This window comes from Mustela nivalis, assembly GCF_964662115.1.
Source record: "Mustela nivalis genome assembly, chromosome: 3".
NCBI lineage: Eukaryota > Metazoa > Chordata > Mammalia > Carnivora > Mustelidae > Mustela > Mustela nivalis.
The window spans coordinates 116,292,863-116,312,310 of record NC_139022.1 but is presented as its reverse complement, the minus strand read 5'-3'; the positions used below and the strand labels follow the sequence as shown (position 1 = coordinate 116,312,310).

Genomic DNA, 19,448 nt, shown 5'->3' with positions numbered 1-19,448 from the left:
GCCACTAATTTATAACACCTGCCCGGCCCCTCCAGCTATTTGAATTAATAACCCCTGCAACAGCTCACAGGGTCGGGGGTGGAATCATTGGTTGGTTGCTCCTTTATTTTATTTCAAGAATCTGCCCTTTTGAATGAGTGAACTTATTCAAGATTAATGCTGAGACATCTTTCTGGATCACATACTTCTGATTAGCTTATTAAAGTAATACGCTTACCTATGTAGTACAGACATATAATACAGCAAAAGTCCCCTGCCATTCCCTTCCAGAAATGTATATCTATATCTTCCACTAGACCTCTAAGACAGCTGGGATTTTTGCCCGTTATGCCCAGCATCTAAAACCACACTTGGTACAAAGGAAGTGATTAATAAATAATTAGTAAAAATGTGAATATTTGTTCTAGAACCTGGAATTGGGCCACGAAGAATGAGTAGGAAAGGCATTCTCCGCAGAGGGAACAGGAGATGCAAAAGCCCAGAGGGATGCCAGAGAGCATAGGGATGAAAGCAGGTCAGAGTGGCTGAGGAGAGGTGGGTGAGAGTACAGCTGAGGCCAGAACTTGAAGGGCCTTCTATTTCCAGCTAAGGAACATGGCCTTTTTCCAGAAAGCAATGGGATGGTTTTAAGCATGGGTGTGGCCAACATGGTTTTCTCTGGCTATGGTGAGGAGAAGAAACTAGAGGGGAGTTACCTTCCCCGGGTGGGGAAACAGACTAGAAGGTCATTATGACCAGATGAGAGATAGCAAGGCCTGATCCAGGGAAGTCTACAGAAGGAAGGGGGATTGGATCTCCCACACAAAGACTAGAAATCAGTAATTGATCCCCTGTGGGAGCCAGGGAGAGAAAGAGAAGTTGAAAACAGAGTTCTGAGAGCTGCAGGGAAGAAAACTTGATAAGAACTAAGAGATGGGAAGTCCTAGGGTTGGCTGGGGTCCCTGGGGTAAAGATGTGGTCAGAGCTGAAATTGGCATCTGTAGTGGAGAAGTGAGAAGAGGAGAGGATGACCTTGGCAGGGGCCAGAGCCTGTAATGGGGCCTTTTTGGGAAGAAAGATGAACTGTTGGCACCTGGCCTAGTAGCAGCCCAGGTGCAGCTCCCAGCACCCAAGCACACATATTTACAACTTAGCAGTATCTAACTTGATCTGCGACCTTGGGCAAATCACTGCTCTCTGAGTCTCAGCTTCCCAATCCGTGAAATGGAAATAATGAGCGCCACTCACAAAAAGTGTATAAGGATCAAATGAAGTCATATGGGGAGAAGACCCTGTAAATGGTAAAGCCCTCCATGAAACCGAGGCCCAGAATCAGGACACAGCAGATAGATGGGCAGTTCCCACTGACATCATGCACCACATAAATCACCCCCAAGCACATTGCTATTGTCATGCACGTTATTAAGACAATGTTCCAGGCCCAGAAGCAGCCCCCAATACACATACCAAGTCTGACTGAATTCCTCTATCTGGGGAGCCTGGAGCAAGGTGTCTGGGAAGGGATAAGTCAGGCCAGGTGAAGAGGGGAACACTAGCTGCTATCACAAACAGACTCAAATGTTTATAACAGCTCAAAGATTATTCCTCGGGGCGCCTGGGTGGCTCAGTGGGTTAAAGCCTCTGCCTTCAGCTCAGGTCATGATCCCAGCGTCCTAGGATCGAGCCCCACATCGGGCTCTCTGCTCAGCAGGGAGCCTGTTTCCTCCTCTCTCTCTGCTTACTTGTAATCTCTGTCTGTCAAATAAATAAATAAAATCTTAAAAAAAAAAAAAAAAAGATTATTCCTCACTCATGTAACAGTGCAAAACTAGTGTTCCTGGTTGATGGGTGGGTTCCCTTTGTGCCCTAATACAAAGACGCTGTCTCCTTCCTCCTATAGCCCCACAATCCCTTAATCTCCTTCATCCAGCCAGCTAAAGATGAACGAGACCAGGTGGAGGGCACATATTACATAAAAATCTTGGTCCAGAAATAGCACCCATTGTTTCATTCACATTTACTTGGTGGGACTAGTCACAAGGCCTGACTGCAAGTGAGCCTGGGAAATTAAAGTTTAACCATGTACCCGGAGGAAGAGGACATGAACTTGTAGTGAAGAGTCAGCCAGTTATACCACCAAAAGGTTCAAGTCACAGCCCTAGATGGGAACAGTAGGATAGAGGGTAAAAAAACCGAAGAGGGGCCCAGACCAGAGTGGTGGGTGACTTGAGGGTGCTAAGCCCATACACAAGGTAAAATGCAAGCTCTTTTGGTGGGTGCATGTCTGTATAAACAGAGACCAACTAAGGACTCTGGCTAAGGGCCCAGAGTTCAGCTCGCCTTGGGCCGGGGCTGGGAGGGCAGGGTGTCACTCTTCAGCTGATGGTGCTACACCAAGGTGGGATTTTTGTATGAGTGAGAATGAACACATAGGCGTCACACATGGAGGCCACTGATGCACGTGTCACCGGGAGGGCTGAGGACTTGCATGTCTATGGGCAGTTGTACCCGTCACATGCCCCTGTCCAGGGGACTAGATACACAAATACAGGGGTTTCTTTTTTTTTTAATACAGGGGTTTTTTATGAAGGGTGAGCCTCTGTGTTTATGACACGCATGCCTGAATGGTCTGTGTGTACATGACCGTGCACGCAAGGTGTCCATCTGTCTGTACACTTGGGCACATATCTGGGTGGTGCCTGGGGGTAGTCACTCCGCATGAGCACAAGTGCCTGGGGGGACACTAGGTGTGCCCATGCACAGCACACACACAGCAGGTGGGAGCTAAGCGTGTGTTGAGTAAGGTACATGTGTGCATACTCAGTGCGCATGTTCATATGGTGACGTGAGCCCCCGCCAGGGTGCAAAAGGTGACTAAGTGTGTGAGCACACACTTCTGTGTGCCCAGACATGAACTTGGAGCTCCCTGGACTGGGCCAGACCAGGCCGAGCTCCTTCCTGGATGCACAAAGGTCTCTGTGATGTGCTGGTAATATAGTGTGGGGCACTGCCAAGGGTGCACTGGTGGCATGTGTGTGTGCCTGTGAACGTGTGTGTGCGTGCGTACGTGTGTGTGTGTGTGTGTGTGTGTAGGAAGAGGCATTCGCTCTCTTAGACCTTGCTTCTTTCTGTGGTTCGGTTTCTATAGAGACACTTCCTGTGGCAGAGAAAAGAGGTAGTGAGCTGGTGTTTCAGGATGTGAGGGCCCGCAGGAGCGGAGCCGGGCTTTCTCTGTTGCCTGCCTGCCACCGTACAAGCTCTGGCCGGGGCTGCCCACAGTCCCCATGGTGGGCTCTCCTCACAGCAGGGACCCGTGAATAGCGGCGGCATGCCAGGGAAGCCCAAGCACCTGGGTGTCCCCAACGGGCGCATGGTGAGTGTGGGCTCCAGGCCAGGGGGAAGGGGTGGGCACACCCAGGGTGGAGCCCAGGAGGCACGCCAGGAAGGACTGGGCAAGAGCCTGCATGCTGCTCACGGGCGGGAGAAGTTGGGTAAAAACAGGAGCAGGCAATGGGACCTGGGACTCTCATCCTAGGACCTTCTAGAGGGCCCTGCTGGGGATCTGGGGCAACCTTGGAGAGGAAAGCAGAGTACAGTGGGTATAGGCTTCTGGTCCCCACTGCTTCCTCTCCGGCCACTTTGGCCCCATCCGGGGCAGGGAGACCTGGCATGCCCTTTGACCCCTGCCTACCCCCATAAGGGCCCAGACCCCTACATCTGACTTAGCCTCATGTCCTGTCCCCTCACCCCATGTCCTAATGTCCAAGGTCAGGTAAGGGGAACCCTCAGTGGGTCACTGCCCTTCAGCTGGACCTGCTCCAGAGGCTTTCTGCCAGAACAAGTAGTCTTCGGGCAGCCTGGGATGGCTCAGCCAGGCCGGGCCAGCTTGGTGCAGCTTGTCTTTTCTATCCTGGGCTACCAGGAAGGGTGGGAGTAGCTGGGTGCTCGGATGCCCTGGCTACTGCTGCTGCCCCACCCCCTAAACCCTCTCCCTGGCTGCTTCACCTGTAAATCATAGCTGTGCTCAGACAGTCCAGCTTCTTTATACATTCAGCCGATGGGGCAGACTGTGCTGGGCCTTTCTTGTCTCCCTAGGATACCAGCCCACTTGGCAGAGCCCAGCCCCTCCTCGCAACCCCAGGAAGGCCAGCCAGTGTCTTAACCTCCAACCTAGCCCCAGCTTAGGACTATGGAACAAAAGCAATGGGTCTAGAAAGAACCGGGTTCCAGTCTTGGCTCCCTTGTCCCTTACTAGGGGTCCTCTTTGACCCTCAGTTTCTTCACTTGTAAAACAAGGAAATTGGAGCAGTTCTCAAAGGCTTGTTGAGATGATTAAGTGGAATGATGAATATGAGGCCCTTGACCCACTGCGGGGGCTCCATAAATGTCAGCCCAGTGCTTTCTTTCGTGCTCAGCCCTTCTTCAAGGATCCCCTCCTTCATTCAGAAACTGAGGGTGTACTCACACTCCTACCTCCTAATTACCGAGACCCTACTCCACCTCTCCTTCTTCCAGTGTCTATTGCCCAGCCCCAGGCTAGTTGGGTGGGAAAGAAGCAAACCCCACCAAGCTGGCCCAGTCCCCCACCTCACTGTCTTTACTATCAACCTAACTTTGAAAGTTCAAGAACCTAAGGTCCTTGCACTCCAGCCCCAGAAGCATGATACTCAGGTGTGCCGGCCAAGGAAGATCATGTCCACTCTCACGCCCACCCGAGAGGGCAGCTGGGTTGGTGCTTCTGAGCAGTGCCCAGAACTGGGAGGCGACTGAGGGTACCTGGAGACAGACCCAGCCTCTGTCCCTCCCATGTCAGCCCATGCTTTCTCTACCCCAAAGTCATTCAGAGAAGGGAGGGCGCCCATGTTCTGCTCCCAGCCTTGGCAAGCTCACAGATGCCCTGGTTCCCAGAAGCAAACTTCACACACAGGTTATCTTAGCTCTTCCTGGGTCTGTTCTGAACTCTCCATGTCACCTCTTGAAACCCTGAGGGTCACAGCTCAGCTGCTTGTGGGTCATCGGTCAGCTTTCTGAAACCATGCTCAGCTGAGTGGTGAGGGGCGGACAGGCAGGGGTGCACACAAAGGCAGCACACAGAGGCACCCCTGGAGCCGGTGGCGGGCTCCTTCTATGGGTTACCCCCCGAGGGAGGCTCAGAGGAGCAAGTGACATGCTGAAGGCGGCCAGCAAGTAGAAGGGCCTGTATCTGAGCTCAGCCTCTCTGACTTAATGCCATTGCTCCCCCACCTCCCAGAACTGCCTGGCTCCGTCCTCCCCCACCTCCCCCTGCCACCACCCCCACCCACGGCTGCCATCATTCCCTGCTGAGGCAGCTTCATTTGTCAGCCTCGTCTTTCTGCCACTCAGCTTGTCAGGCAGTTGCAATGAAACCTGTCACTTAGAGAGGCTCCCAGCCCCCTCTCAGGGACATCTCCACCCAAACCCTGCTGCCACTTCATTTGTTCATGCGGTCATTCAGTCAACGGCTCCTCTGTGGGTCTGCTCTGTCCTGGCCCTGTCCCAGGCACTGGAGACCCAAACCCATTGCCCTGGCCCCTCTCCTCAAGCAGCTTCCAGTCTGGCAAGGCACAAAAGGCACGGGGACAAATATCAGAATACTATTCAGATTTGGGTAAGAGCCAAGAGCCCGGGGTAGAGAAAGCTTGAGGGGGACCTGGGGAGGAAGAACTGACTTGTCGGAACATTTTGTGCATTTTGTGGGATGAAGTTCTTGAAAGGCTACACCATATGGAAGAGAGGATGGCATGGGAAGGGTCTGGATGTGGGGAGACACAGGGTGTGTGTGGAGGGACGTGGCCTGAGGGGAAGCTGAGCCTCAAGCCTGGAGAGAGGTGGTTATCATATCCTGCCACTCTCAGGAGCCCCCCTTAGTCTTCCCACCTGGAGAGACCCACAAGGCAGAGCCTCCCGGAACTCTGCCTGCTTTCTTGGCATCCAGCTCGGGGCTAGGGGTCAGCTCCTCAGGGTTGGCTCAGGCTGAAGGGGTTCTCTGCGCATATACCCAGAGAGGATCTGGGGACCTCAGTTTCCCCAAACTAGGGTGAAATGAGATAATGGTACAGAGTGTCCAGCACAGAAGATGCTAAGTCAATTGGCCCTCCCTTTGAGACCTGACCTCTCCAGAGGGCAGAGTTCAAGAGGACCCTGCTGGCTCTTTAGCTCTCATTGACTTAGCTCACCTGTGTCCAAAGAGCTGAGGTTCTGGGCCTCCCAGCTCCCCTTGTACATCTCCTGTCGGCCCAGGGAGGCAGCTTAGTGGAGGGAAAGACCTCAGGCTCCAGCTGAGCGCACCTGGCTTTTAACTTCAGCTCAGCCACTTCTCTACTGTGTGACTTCTTTGGGCCTAAGTTTTCTCATCTGTAAAATGGGGCTAAGAACACCTGCCACACAGGATAAAGATCTGAGGAGAGAGCAAGAACAAGGGTGTATACTGTCAGAGAGAACCTGTCACTCACCCGGAGCTCAGCAGTGCTGGGCCGCCCCACTCTAGCCTTGATATCCTTGGACACCAGTGGCCCTTCCAGGGTCTAAGAAAAAAGTATGGCACACTGAGGCCTGACCATGGTCAGGGGAGTCACCTTCCACCACACCCTTCCTCATCCTTTCTTCCCCTTTTCTCCCATTCACTCACCACTTCTCCTCAAGCAAGCCCGGGTGGCGCAAGGCCGGTCCTGCTCAGCACAACTTCCCCAGGCCTGGGAGACTAGGCAGGCGGGAGCCCTGGGCAGAGGCATCAGGATGAGGTCAGCTGTGACGGCATGAGGTCAGCAGAGCCTCTGACGGCTGCATGCTTGCTGCATGTCCACTCACTCTTCCTCGCAGTCGCAAGAAATTGGGGATGCTGAGCCCTGTTCTACCCAGGGGGGAGACTGAGGCCCAGGGGAGGAAGTTACTTGCCCTCGAATGGTGGAACTGAAATTGGACTCCATCCTCACTCCCTCCCACCTCCGGATCTCTGTCCCTACCCCACCTCAGCCCCAACTCTGTGGATCAACTATCAGGGGGGCCAGAGGGACAGGCAGAGGTGAATTGCAGGCCACAGAGATAGGGCATTCAGAGGAGACGAATCCCTGGGAAGAAGGGTGCCAGGACCTCATGCGAGAGCAGAGGAGGACTGCTGGGACCCTGATGGCTGCTCATTAGCACCAGATCCAGGAGAGTGCTTCATGAGAGGGAGTGCAGGTTGGGTCCCTGTACAAACCAGGGTTACCCTCTGGGAGCTACCAAACTAGAAGGACAGAGAGGCCTAGACACGGGTGGGCATAAGTGTGGTGGGCAGGAGGGTTCAGGGCAACTGGTCTTTGGAGGGGACTGATACCAATGAGTAGAGATTGGAGAGCAGTAAGTTCAGTGAGGGGAGTGGGAGCAGATATTCCACAAGAAAAATCAGCAAAAGCAGGAAACAGGAGTGTGAAGGGGTGTGGGGAACCTAGAAAATTTGATAAAATGTAGGGTGGAGTAAGGGGGAGGGAAATGGGGGAGGCTGATGGGGTTCATTAGTCAGGCCCAGGCTGAGCTTCAGCTGTGACCCAGCAATAGCTCCACCTCCCCAGGGCAGGGAGCTTGGCCATTCCCACGACCTAGGAGCCAGCCTAAAGACACCGACAGTCAAGTCAACATAATGTCAAGAATGAAAGAAAACAGGAGTGTGGGCTGGCTTGGGCCGCAAGCTCCTGTGCCCTGCCAGTGGCTCCAGTCCTGCCCCAGCAGCCATGGGGACTCTCAGCTAAGGAGAGGCTGAGGGCAGGGATACAGGGCAGGTGGGAGAGAGGCCAGTATGGGGTGGGGGGCAGAGGACCAGGTGGCCACCACGGAGGGGGAGGCAGGATGGTTCCCGGAGCCTGGGGCAGAGGATGGTGTCAGCAGCCCTAAGGTTAGCAAAGATGCAGAGCAGGCAAGATAGGCAGGTGTGGCAGGAGCAGAGCTGCCAGGAACAGAAGGAGCAGGCTGGAAGGGACCCTGAGCTTCAATTCTCGTGCACCCCAGGAGTTGGGACTTTCTCTGGCAGCCAGCCACTGGAACTGACTCGGAAGAAGGAAAGAAGCCATCAGATGGGGGGTGCAGAGGCAGGGGGGCAAGGGTTCCAGTGGTGGGAGTGGGGCACCTGCGGGTGGGCTCCACGCCCAGCCACATTCTGTGCAAACTTTCTTTCCTCTTCAGCAAACTCTTACCTCCACACTCCCAGTGGGAGATGAGGCTCAAGGAAGAGCCAGAGGGTGTGAAATGGAAAAGGGCAGAGCTGGGATATGTCTCTGGGTCTGGCAGTCCCCAATACCTGTGTTCTTTCCTCTACAACAGAGCTAGCAAACTCGAAAGTGGAGCAGGGTCAGACCCCAATACTAATGCAGCAACAGCAATGAGAGTGACCTTCATGCCGGATCATGCAGATCATGTTCTGGGTTCCTTATCTATATATTTAACTTATTTAATCACAGCAGCCCTTTGAAGTCAGGGGAAGCATTTGCCTTATTTCTATAGAGAAAGAAATTGAGGCACAGAGAGGTATAGTGCCTTGTCCAAGATCACACAGCACAAATGGGGACTCAAGCAGTCTGGGACAGCACCTGTTTCCATAAGTAACATAAATGGCATCAAATTGGCCCCAGAGACCTCTGAAGAGAACGTGCGCCCCTTCCAGGGAAGCTAGTTGCTGCTCAGGGCCAGCCAAGGTTGTCATGCTGGGAAGAAGCTCCAGCTAGCTGAGGCATCACAGGAGTTTATGTGAAACTCCTGGTTTTTAAATGTGGGAAACACCTTTAAACTTACAATGAAAAAAAAAAAAAGTCTTGGTCCTCTTGGGTGGCTCAATCAGGTAAGTCCACTTAAAAAAAATGAGGCCCAAGATATTAATAATGTCCTACATATTTCCAGGCCAGCTCTGGCCCACAGATGTGGGACCTGAGGTTCCTAGTGGAGTGTGGGGAGCAAGGAGGGAGATTCTAGCTAGGAGGGCTGGGAGACATGTTTACAGACCTCTTTCCAGCGAGGATGTAACAAAGGGACAGATGGGAGCAACCACCGTGACAGCCTTAGTGAGAATATAGGATTCGAGAGAGGGGAAGGAATTGGGGATGACTGAACCCAGGTAGCGGGAAGAAAGACAGGAAGGATGTAGGGAAACTGTTCCATGTCCTGCTTTGGTGGTGGCAGCGGTGGCTCCCTTTGGGACCGGCTGAGTTGGAAGGGCCTGTGGGACATCTGGGCAGAGATGGTAGCAGGAAGTTGGCTATGTGGATTTGGAATTGGAGAGATGTGGGAGGAGGAAAGGGCCCAGGACAGAGTCAGGGAGGGGTAGAGGCCACCTTGCGTGGGTAGGAGATGAAGAGGAAGCTGGAGGAGCTGCTAGGAAGGTAGGAAGACCAAGGGAAACCACTGCAAGAGTCATTTTGAAAAGAGGGTTTTTTTTTTTTTTTTCTATTTCACTAATGGTTGGGATTCCCAGAGAAGTCGGAGCTGTGCGTGGGGGAGGGGGAGGATGGAGTTGGTCTCTACAGCAATGCTATTCACAGTGGTCTACGGACTAGCGCATCAGCATTGCCTGAGAGCCTGTTAGAGACGGAGAGTCTCCGGACCCATCTGGACCCATTGAGTCTGAATCTCTGGACCTGGGCTCCTACAACTCATTTCAATGCACACGAGAGTCTGAGAATGACTGTTCTCAACTATAAAATAGCATCCTGGCACCAGCCTAAGGTTGGGGGGGGGCAGGGCAGGGTCTCTCAGTCTCTCCCTCTTTAAGAGGACATAGTTGCAACAAAGAGATCACTGGCTATAGAGACACCAGCAAACACTGATACAGCACTTACCACATACTGGCCACTGTTTCAGCTGCTGGAAATGTCTTAAACTGATCTGATCCTCACAATAGTCCGAGGAAGTAAGTTACTATTATTATCATCATCCCCTATTTGCAGAGGACGACGAACAAATAACGAATCACACAGCTAGTAAATGGCAGAGACAAGATTCAGAGTCTCTGCTGATGGCACCATGCTGCACACCTGGGCTTAGCCAGCAGGTGCTTCGGGAGGAGGGAACCAGGGGCAAATGGAAAGTAAGCTGGAATACTTCCCAGCCCACAGTGGTCCGCACATGATGGAAGGGGAGCCAGGAAGAGCCTGAGCAAAATGCAGAGTAAGCAGTGACCAGGCTGGGAATGCCCAGCATGGTCCTCCAGGGAAAGGAGAACACAGCTCTAGTCCTGAGGCCTGAACCCAAAACTGTCCCTTGAGAGTCCACCCTGAGCTGTGCTCTGACTGCCTACCTTGGGTCTCTTGTAGGTTCTGGCTGTCTCAGATGGAGGTAAGTGACAGAGGGTATAGAGGAGGCTTGCCTGGGGTGGGGGAGGGTATGTGGAAACAGGGTGGGGACACCCCTGCCACTTGCTATCTTTCCAGGGAAAGTATCTGCAGATGGGGTTGGGTCAGGGGCTGGGAAAGGCCACAGGGTTCACCACCACTTGTCCATCCACCTACAGAGCTGAGCAGCACGGCGGGGCCTCAGGGCCAGGGCGAGGGCCGAGGAAGCTCCCTCAGTATCCACAGCCTCCCTAGTGGCCCCAGCAGCCCCTTCCCCACCGAGGAGCAGCCTGTGGCCAGCTGGGGCCTGTCCTTCGAGCGGCTGCTGCAGGACCCGCTGGGGCTGGCTTATTTCACTGTAAGCCTTGGGGTGGGATTGGGAGGGCAGATGGCAGTGGTCACTATAGTGTGTGTGGGGGGAGGGGGTTGGGCATGGGAGAGGACATGGATGGAGCTTCAGACTGGCCAGAGTGGGATTCCTCTGTCAGCTGCCTCCTTGAGCCTTTCTTTGGCACCTTCTTCCTGTTCTCTCAGCAGGGAACTTTCCTTGTCTCTGCCTCTCATTTTCTTTCTGTGCTTTCCAGTCTGGCCTCATCTGTCTGTCTGGCCCTATCTTCCTGACTTGGTCTCTTGGCCCTACCTCTATCCCAGGCTCTCTGACTGCACCCCCTGGCCGGGTCTCTTTGTCCCTAACTTCCTTCTCCTTCTCTGGGCTAGGAGTTCCTGAAAAAGGAGTTCAGCGCTGAGAATGTAACTTTCTGGAAGGCCTGCGAGCGCTTCCAGCAGATCCCAGCCAGCGACACCCAGCAGGTGGGGGAAAGGGGAGCTGGGACAGAGTGGTGGAACCAGAGCCTGGGCCATGTGCCTGAACTTCTCTGTCCCTCCTGCAACAGCTTGCTCAGGAAGCCCGCCATATCTACCAGGAATTCCTGTCCAGCCAGGCGCTGAGCCCAGTGAACATAGACCGGCAGGCCTGGCTAGGCGAGGAGGTGCTGGCAGAACCCCGACCGGACATGTTCCGCGCACAGCAGCTCCAGGTGAGCTGTTCCATGGGTCTCTTGGGATTAGGGGGCGTGGCCTTGGAAGAAAGTGCAAGAGGCGGAGCCAGATCCAGGGGCGGGGGCCGATTGTAGCAGGTGGGATGTGGGTGGAGTGGGGTACGAAAAAGGGCAAATTTAGATGCCAGAGCCAAAGTAAAATGCAGTGTCAGGTCGTGGGTCAGAGGGCGGTACCAGAGGCTGCAGCGAACAGGGGCTAGAGGCGGAGCCTAGCTGAGGTAGAGGCGGAGCCAAGGGGGCGGGGCTGGACCAAGGAGTTGGGTGGGAGGGGCTAGGGTCTTGCCAGCCAGGTCCGGGAGCCGCCCTCTCCGCTCACCGCCCCGGAGCGGGTCCCGCAGATCTTCAACCTGATGAAGTTCGACAGCTACGCGCGCTTCGTCAAGTCTCCGCTATACCGCGAGTGTCTCCTGGCGGAGGCCGAGGGACGCCCCCTGCGGGAACCTGGCTCCTCCAGCCCGAGCAGCCCTGACTCCACGAGGAAGGTGCGGACGGGAGGCTGTGGGCAGCAGGGGGCCGGGTGCCGCTCTGTAGAGGTGTGCCCCTGGTCTGCACGCGGGCTGGAACCCAGCCCGGTGCCAGCACCTTTCCTGTACCCGCAGAAGCCGAAGCTGAAGCCCGGGAAGTCGCTCCCGCTGGGCGTGGAGGAGTTGGGGCACCTGCCGGCTACTGAGGGCTCTGGGGGTCGCCCCCTCCGCAAGTCTTTCCGCAGGGGTGAGGGTTGGAGGCCCCAGAGAAAAGTCGGGGTGGGAGTTTGGGCAAGCTTTGAGAACCCCCACTTCCTCCTACTTGTCTTCTAGTCTGTAAATCTGTGAAAACCGAAAGAGAGGTCCCGGTGACCACCACGTTTCCCCGCTGATTTGGTTTTTAGATTAGAGCAGAAGTTTGGGAAACCCCCTCAGTAGCAACACTTCCATGGTCCCAAGACGCGTTAGACCCCGCAGGAGAGCTCCAGCGGGGTCCCCCTGGTTGTGGAGAAGGGGGTGTAAGGAGCAGGAGCTGTTTTGCTCACTGCTCCCTCTCCCCTAGAACTGGCAGGCGGAGCCCCAAACTCAGCCTTACGCAGAGAGTCCCAGGGCTCCCTCAACTCCTCCGCCAGTCTGGACCTTGGTTTCCTTGCCTTTGTCAACAGCAAATCTGAGGTGAGCGGACTTCTGGGGGAGATGAGGCCTGGACTAAAACCGCTACTCATGCACCTTTGGGGGGCCGCCATCACTCATAGTCACAGTCCTCGTCCCCAATTCCATCTCCTGTTGCCAACCCCTCATACTCCTTACTTTCTTCCTGTTCTCACCGCCTTGGACCCCTGCGTGCCATGGGTGTACATTCTCCTCGTGTGTGTGCACGTGTGGGTGCCCAGGTGTCCCCAGCAGGTGTATGTGGGTCAGCGGGAGGACCTGTCTCTAGGCGCCACTACATCTGGGTGAGCATATCTATGTTGTTGTAGGAGAAGTGCCTTTGCCTGCCTAGAAATATGCCCTTAGGCGTGTGCAGGTGTGTGTGTGCCCCAGTGACCTTACCTGTCTGTGTACCTCCCTGCATGTCCCTGAATGTGTATACATGACCTTCCCTCTGCTCCTGCCCGGAAGCAGAGCCACCGGAAGAGCCTTGGGAGCACAGAAGGTGAGAGTGAGAGTCGGCCAGGGAAGTACTGCTGCGTGTACCTGCCTGATGGCACAGCATCCTTGGCCCTGGCACGACCTGGCCTCACCATCCGTGCCATGCTGGCGGGCATCTGTGAGAAACGAGGCCTCTCTCTACCTGACATCAAGGTCTATCTAGTCGGCAATGAGCAGGTGTGAATCTGGTCTGGTCCCCAGCTCTCACTCTCTTCCTGATCCTGACCCCAACCCCATTCCTATCTCTATTCAGCTAGGCCCTCCACCCCAGTTCTGTTCCTATCCTCACCCCCTTCCTAATACCAATCCCCAAAACAACCCTGCCCCTCCCCCTATGTCCAACTCCAAAGCAGCCTAGCACCAACTCCTCAAACTCAGGCCTCCACCCCCATCCTATGAGAGTCCCATCCTTACTCCCCTTCCAGCTTCCAGCTTCACCCATCATCTTCACCGGGGGGAGAAGCATGGCCAGAACTGGGTTTCCCCCCATGACTCCCAGAGTTCCTATGGCCATCCTTGAAATGGCCATCAGGGACACCCAAACGCACTGAGCCCATGAAAAACTTTTCTTGAGCTGCAAATGAGCGTTAAGTTTTAAAGAGGAGTCTAAGGAAAAACTCACTTTGGACTAAACCATCCCATAAGGGGGATCTAAAGAAAGAATGCTGCCTTCCAGGGAAACCCTGTAGGATTTCCTTCACTCAGGCAGGACCTAAGGCACTACCAGGTGGGTAGGCAGAGGGACCCGGGCCTGAGTTCTGACCTCCAGGTCCACAGGATGGAGGTGAGCCTGGCAGGATGTGATCAGGGAAGAGAAGCTGAAGCTTCAGAGAATTTCTGGGGAAAGGCAGGCTTTTCTGGGTGCTGCCAGGAAGCCTTCATGGAAGAGGCAGCTGTTGATGAGGAGAGAATAAGGACGGGGAGGAGTCTGCCTGGTAGAGCTGTCAGGAGAAGATATTCTAGGCAGATGGAGCAGCGTAAGAGAAGTCCTGGATGTGGGTAAGAAGTGCAGGGCAAGTTCCAGGGCCGGGAGAGTGGGACTGGGAGGGCAGTCGTGGGAGGAGCTCTGCCCACTCAGGCCACCCGTGCAGCCTCTGAAGCCCAGATGGATATTCACGACTGCCAAATATAACTCCCCACCCACACTCCACCTGTCCCTGCAGCATAGCAGGGACCTATCCCTGGAAGAGGCTCCCTCCCTGCCCCGGGCTAGTGCAGACAGTGGGGACTAGAGGGGCAGTAGTCACTACACCTACTGTTTATGTACCTACTGTGTGCCCGGCACTGTGCAGACACTATGTCCTTCTGGCCTCACCGCAGTCGTGGGGGCAGAGAGCTTGTTGCAGTGAGGAGACAGGAAGTGTCTTTGGTAGGTGGGGATGGAGAGAAGTAGACAAGTGTCAAAAAGGGGACAAGGCCTGGGTAGCTGATCAAAGGTGGGTGGTGAGGAAGGAAATGCATCCAGCTGGTCTGGCTGGGTTTCACATGCCTGAGAGACAAGGGGGCAGCTATCCAGGAGGCAGGGCCTGGCCTGGCCTGGCCTGGGAAGAGGCGGCCCCATGATCCAGGACCTAGGCCTGCTCCTTATCTAAGCAGCCTCATTGCCATTCTGTGCTTACCCCACTCCCATGATTCCTGTAACTCCACTTGGTTTCCGAGCTGTCCAACCTTCTTGTCCCCTTCTCCCTGGCCTTGGCTGTATTAGGCTCCCAATCTGGCCAGGTGGCTTACTCCATCTACATCACTACACCTCACCAGCCCATTGGCCCTTGCCTCTGACCCTCAGGGGACCCCAGTGGGTGCCATCAGAGAAGTGAGGTGGTTCCCTCAGACCCTGGGGATGGTTGGGGCTGAGGAGAGAGGACTCTGAGACCTCCCTCTGGCATCTGCAGAAGGCCCTGGTCCTGGACCAGGACTGCTCCGTGCTGGCGGACCAGGAAGTGCGGCTGGAGAACAGGATCACCTTCGAGTGAGTGCCCCCAAGGGCCCACCCCCAACTTACCCCAACCCCCAGCTCAGGCTCCGCCCCCTCTTAGACCGGTTCCTGGTGGGTTGGGGGAGAGGCGGGGCCCGCTCTCCGCCCTGCAGCCCTGCCGCAGCGCGAGGGTCCCCTGCAGGATCGAGTTGGTGGCTCTGGAGCGCGTGGTGCGGATCTCCGCCAAGCCCACCAAGCGGCTGCAGGAGGCGCTGCAGCCCATTCTGGCGAAGCACGGTCTGAGCCCGCAACAGGTGGTGCTGTGCCTGGTGAGCCGGGGGGACAGCCGGGCGGGTCAGGGGCGGCCGGGAGCGGGCTGCCTGGCTCGCAGGCTGCTGACCTGTCCCCACAGCCAGGCGAGAAGCAGCCGCTGGATCTGGGGAAGCTAGTGAGCTCGGTGGCGGCCCAGAGACTGGTTTTGGACACTCACCCAGGTAGAGAAGCAAGGCTCTGCGGCTTGGTCCCTGGAGATGGCTTGGGCCCAGAAGGAAAGGGGGCCAGGTGGGAGGCAAACACTAACAGTGGTGCTCTCTGTCATAGGTGTGAAGATTTCCGGAGCTGGAGATGTAGCCCAGTACTGCAGTCAGGTGAGAGAGGGAAAGGGCTCCCCGCTCTACCCACCGTGCCTCCCCTCCCAGTTGTGGCTCTGACTCCACATTCTTACAGGGTGGCCAGCCTAGAGCCCAGAACAAGGCCACCCATCCCCCTCCACTGTCCCTCAACTCGCTGGCCGAGGCACCCAGTAGTATCCCTGGGAAGCGGCAGACCTGTGACATTGAAGGTACTTTGGGGATGGTGGGAGCTAGAGACTAGCAGCACTGGGACCATCGAAGGTGGGTGGTATCCAAGAGGCTTAAACTGAGGCATGGGAACTGCATGTCTTTAGGACTGGAAGAGTGTCCACTGGGGCTAGGGGAACAGAGCAGCTGAGGATGGGAGGGGGTTGGGGAGGCTGTGGTCATAGGAAGGGCAGCGGGATGATGGTGGGCTAGCATAGGCAGGTCTGCACCAATGGGCCTCTTGACTCTATGTGCCGCCGCCCCCCAACCCCCACCTGCCCAGGCTTGGTGGAGCTGCTGAATCGAGTGCAGAGCAGTGGGGCCCATGACCAGAGGGGCCTTCTGCGCAAAGAGGACCTGGTGCTTCCAGAATTTCTGCAGCTGCCAACCCAAGGGCCCCATTCCCAGGAGGCCCCACCACAGACTGTATCAGAGGTCCAGCCCAAGGGGGACCCCTCGGACTCCACGGCCCACGCGGCCCTCTGACAGCCGCCCAGCAGTCCAGGCCAGCTGCACGGCACCTGGCGGGCCAAGCATGCTGTGGGCCCGCTCTGCATGCTCTGTCTGTGCCATGAGTGTCCTTGGCCCCTTCCTGCCACGGGCAGGCCCGCAGGAAGAGCTGGAAGGCAGTGGAGAGCGGGCTCAGAGGAGCCACACCCCACAGCTGCCACCACTTGGTCCCTCATCGATTCACTCCCCCAACCCTTGCTGCCAGGCCACTGAGGGGAGGTGGGGCTGGCCTCCTCAGTACAGGCAGGCCCAGCACAGAGGGGCAGCATTGGAGTGCGAGCCTCCCCACCCTGGGCAGAGCCTCAGCAGGGAGCAGGACGAGGGGCTGGCCCCTCGGCAGGGAGCTGGTATGAATAAGTCCTGGGGGTGCGGGTGGGCAGCCCCTCACTACTCACACAGGCGCTGCTGGACATATGGATTTTGAAGTTGGCCTGGGGCAGCTGGGTTTGTCCTGGATGTATGATATTGTTATTATAATAGTAATTATTATTCTCCCATGAAGTGTGTTCCTTGTGTGCCTGTCTACCCTGGGTACCCCCCCACCGAAACTGTATTGCCTCCGTCACCAAGGTTAATACCAGGAAGCCCTTGGGGACCTCAGGATGTGCCCCCTGACTTCCTGTTGTCAGAACTTCTCTTCCTGACTGCACAGAGTATTGAGGTGTGACTATGAGAGATAAGACAGAGACAGGAGGGACGGAGGAAAGGGAAGGAGGGGAAGACCCTTTGGGGGAGCCGTGCCTGTGTCCCCTGTCACCATGGTGTTCCTCAGTCTCTGGATCTGAGCAGAGTACAGTATCTGGATGTCGTCCTCTGCTTCTAGTGGGGCTCAAGTGTCTGCAGACATGGCTGTGGGCTCCTTTGGATGCATTAAGAGCCTTTTGGAAATACTGGTTGTTGCACTGGGGGCAGGTTTTGTCTCCTGTCTGCTTGGGCTGGGTGGTCATCCCTGTCTTTAGGCAGCCCACACATTGAGGGGGAGCAGGGAGGATCTTCCAGAAGGAGGGCCCAGTGTATGGGCAGAGAAGCCAGACTCGGGCCCCGTGCTGCTGAGCTAGAGGAAACCAGGGGACATGAGGACCTCGAGGGGACACCTGAGGAGTGAGGGGCCCTCCTGACCCTGAGGTGGTCAAGCTCTCATCCCCATTCCAGTTCTTTGTGCTTGTCCCCTCTGCCAGGAATTGGTGCCCCCCCCCCCATCATGGCACCTCTTCCTTGAAATTCCTGAGATGGATCAGTTGGGTTTGCTGGCCCATCAGGCCTTTCTCCAGAAGTTGAACCCAAGCTTTTCTTGGGGGCTCTCAGCCTTTTGCTCCCTCTACCCATTTTGCTTGGCTGGGTTGACCAGAACCCTTAGCTGGTGGGGGTGGGCTCATGACACAGGCCTGGCCAATCAGAGTTTGGTGCAGGAACAATTCTCTGACCTCAGTTGTGGTCATCTACCCTATCCCAGGGCTTTGAGCAGATTATGCAGGGAGAGAACCTGCATGTCAATGAAGCCAACACAGGAGAGCTGGACTGAGAGATAGAAGGAGATTCCTGACCAAAGCTACCTGAACACCTAAATTCACCCAGGCTTGAAGTCACCCACCCCTAGACATCCTCATTTAGGCAAGGCAATACATTCTTTCTGCGTGCATGTGCCCGTGGCTCTGAGTAGGTTTTCTCAGACCAGCAACTGCAAAAGTCCTACTTCATCGTTCAGCTTGAACACCTCAGCGGAGCCTTCCCCGGTCACAGATGATGTGGTCTAAATACTTGTGTCCACCAGCACCCCCCAAATTCACATGTTGAAATCCTAGTCCCAAGGTGATGGTATTAAGAGGTGGAGACTTTGGGATGTGCTTGGTCATGAGGGTGGAGCCCTCGTGAGTGAGGTTAGTGCCTTTATAAAATAGAATCTCCACCTCTTCTACCCTGTGAGGATGGAGCAAAAAGTTGGCTGTCTACAACCTGGAAAAGGGCTGTCACAGACACCAGATGTGTTGACACCCTGATCTTGGACTTCCAGCATCTAGAACTGTGAGAAATAAATTTTGTTGTTTATACATCTCCCGGTCTCTGATATTTTTGTTATAGCAGTCCAAATGGACAGATACCAGATATGACATTCCCCATAACTTTGTTCTCCACCATGCTGTCCGGTTTCCTTCCGTCACAGTGCTCATCCCACTCTGTAGTGACCTTGTTTACTTTACACTTGTTCGCTGACAACACGATAAACATGCCCTGATGGCAGTGACCTTGTCCATCGTAGTCAGTGCTGCATCCCTTTGGCCTAGTGGGAAATGATTCTGCAGCCTCAGATAGACGCAGTGAAGGACACAGGGACAGCAAGGCAGTGGAGGTCCTGGGCAGGGGACTGCATAGCACCAGGATCATAGTCTGTGGCCAGAAGAGGGTGGAGAGACAAACCCCTGTCCCTTCCCCAATCAGCTGCAGAACCTCCTTATACTTCCTGGGCCCTGGGGGTTCTCCCTTGGGGGCAGAGACACTTTCCACATGTGAAGATAAAGAGGTGGGGACACCAGGTGAAAGATGGGACCTTCCTAAAGTTGGCAGATCCTGAGGCAAGCGCACCCTTCACTCATCAGTAATAGCAGTGATGCCTACGACTCTAAAGGACCAACAGATGCGACTGCCCCATAACAGAGGAGGTCATGGGTCAGACAAAAGGGCCTCTAGAGATGTGAGCTCCTGCAGGGGGAGGAAAATTCACATCAGCTCAGGCCCCCAAGTTAAGCATGTCCCATCCTTTATCTCATCTTTGTCCTCAAGACAAAATAGCCTGATGGGGATGAAACCAAGGCTACAGGAGGGGAAGTGATGAGTCCAGGATCCTGCAAGGAATTTGTTGCTGGACACAATCAGACAACACATAGGCTGTCTGACTCAGGAACACACAACAGGGAGCAGGGAGGAAACCCTGATGGGAAGCTAGCACCCTCTCGGGTGAGGATACATTGATATGGCTGCTCTGGGGAGCAGCTTGGGAATTTCTGCTGAAAATTAAAAACACACAGTATGTGATCCCAGAAGTACCACCAGAGAATCACTCACTCCCAGGCACAGGGAGCCCCATCCCTGCTGGGCTGTGTATGACCCCAAAACTGGCAAACAGACAAATGTGTGTGGGGGTGGGGGGTGGGGGAGTGGGATAACAAAAAGGTGGTGGTGTGTCTATGCCCTGCAATACCACACAGCAGATGAAGAAT

The 19,448-nt window shown here is 55.3% G+C and overlaps 1 protein-coding gene across 8 annotated transcripts; it reads left to right on the top strand.

Annotated features, from left to right (window-relative positions):
• Positions 1 to 3,127: 3,127 nt before the first annotated feature.
• On the top strand, positions 3,128 to 16,730 carry RGS14 (regulator of G protein signaling 14). 8 transcript variants are annotated; one of them, XM_082724344.1, is made up of 16 exons: positions 3,128 to 3,352; positions 10,278 to 10,299; positions 10,475 to 10,653; positions 11,013 to 11,105; positions 11,189 to 11,332; positions 11,692 to 11,835; positions 11,953 to 12,064; positions 12,380 to 12,492; positions 12,711 to 12,773; positions 12,943 to 13,146; positions 14,862 to 14,938; positions 15,087 to 15,213; positions 15,297 to 15,378; positions 15,485 to 15,531; positions 15,611 to 15,725; positions 16,007 to 16,730. In XM_082724344.1, the coding sequence occupies exons 1-16, from the start codon at positions 3,308 to 3,310 to the stop codon at positions 16,207 to 16,209; spliced, it is 1,770 nt and encodes a 589-aa protein (XP_082580470.1). In that variant the 5' UTR covers positions 3,128 to 3,307; the 3' UTR covers positions 16,210 to 16,730. The 8 variants fall into 8 exon arrangements, with proteins under 8 accessions (XP_082580470.1, XP_082580469.1, XP_082580468.1 ...); XM_082724343.1 differs by having other exon boundaries at positions 12,940 to 13,146; XM_082724342.1 differs by having other exon boundaries at positions 11,680 to 11,835.
• The last annotated feature ends 2,718 nt before the right edge of the window (positions 16,731 to 19,448 follow it).

Excerpts from the sequence above, each read along its gene's own strand:
- RGS14 (XM_082724341.1), top strand. The coding sequence starts at position 3,308 with ATGCCAGGGAAGCCCAAGCACCTGGGTGTCCCCAACGGGCGCATG. Across the intron at positions 11,836-11,952 it reads GCCCTGACTCCACGAGGAAG|AAGCCGAAGCTGAAGCCCGG; the intron begins GTGCGGACGGGA and ends CTGTACCCGCAG. Across the intron at positions 15,532-15,610 it reads TAGCCCAGTACTGCAGTCAG|GGTGGCCAGCCTAGAGCCCA; the intron begins GTGAGAGAGGGA and ends ACATTCTTACAG.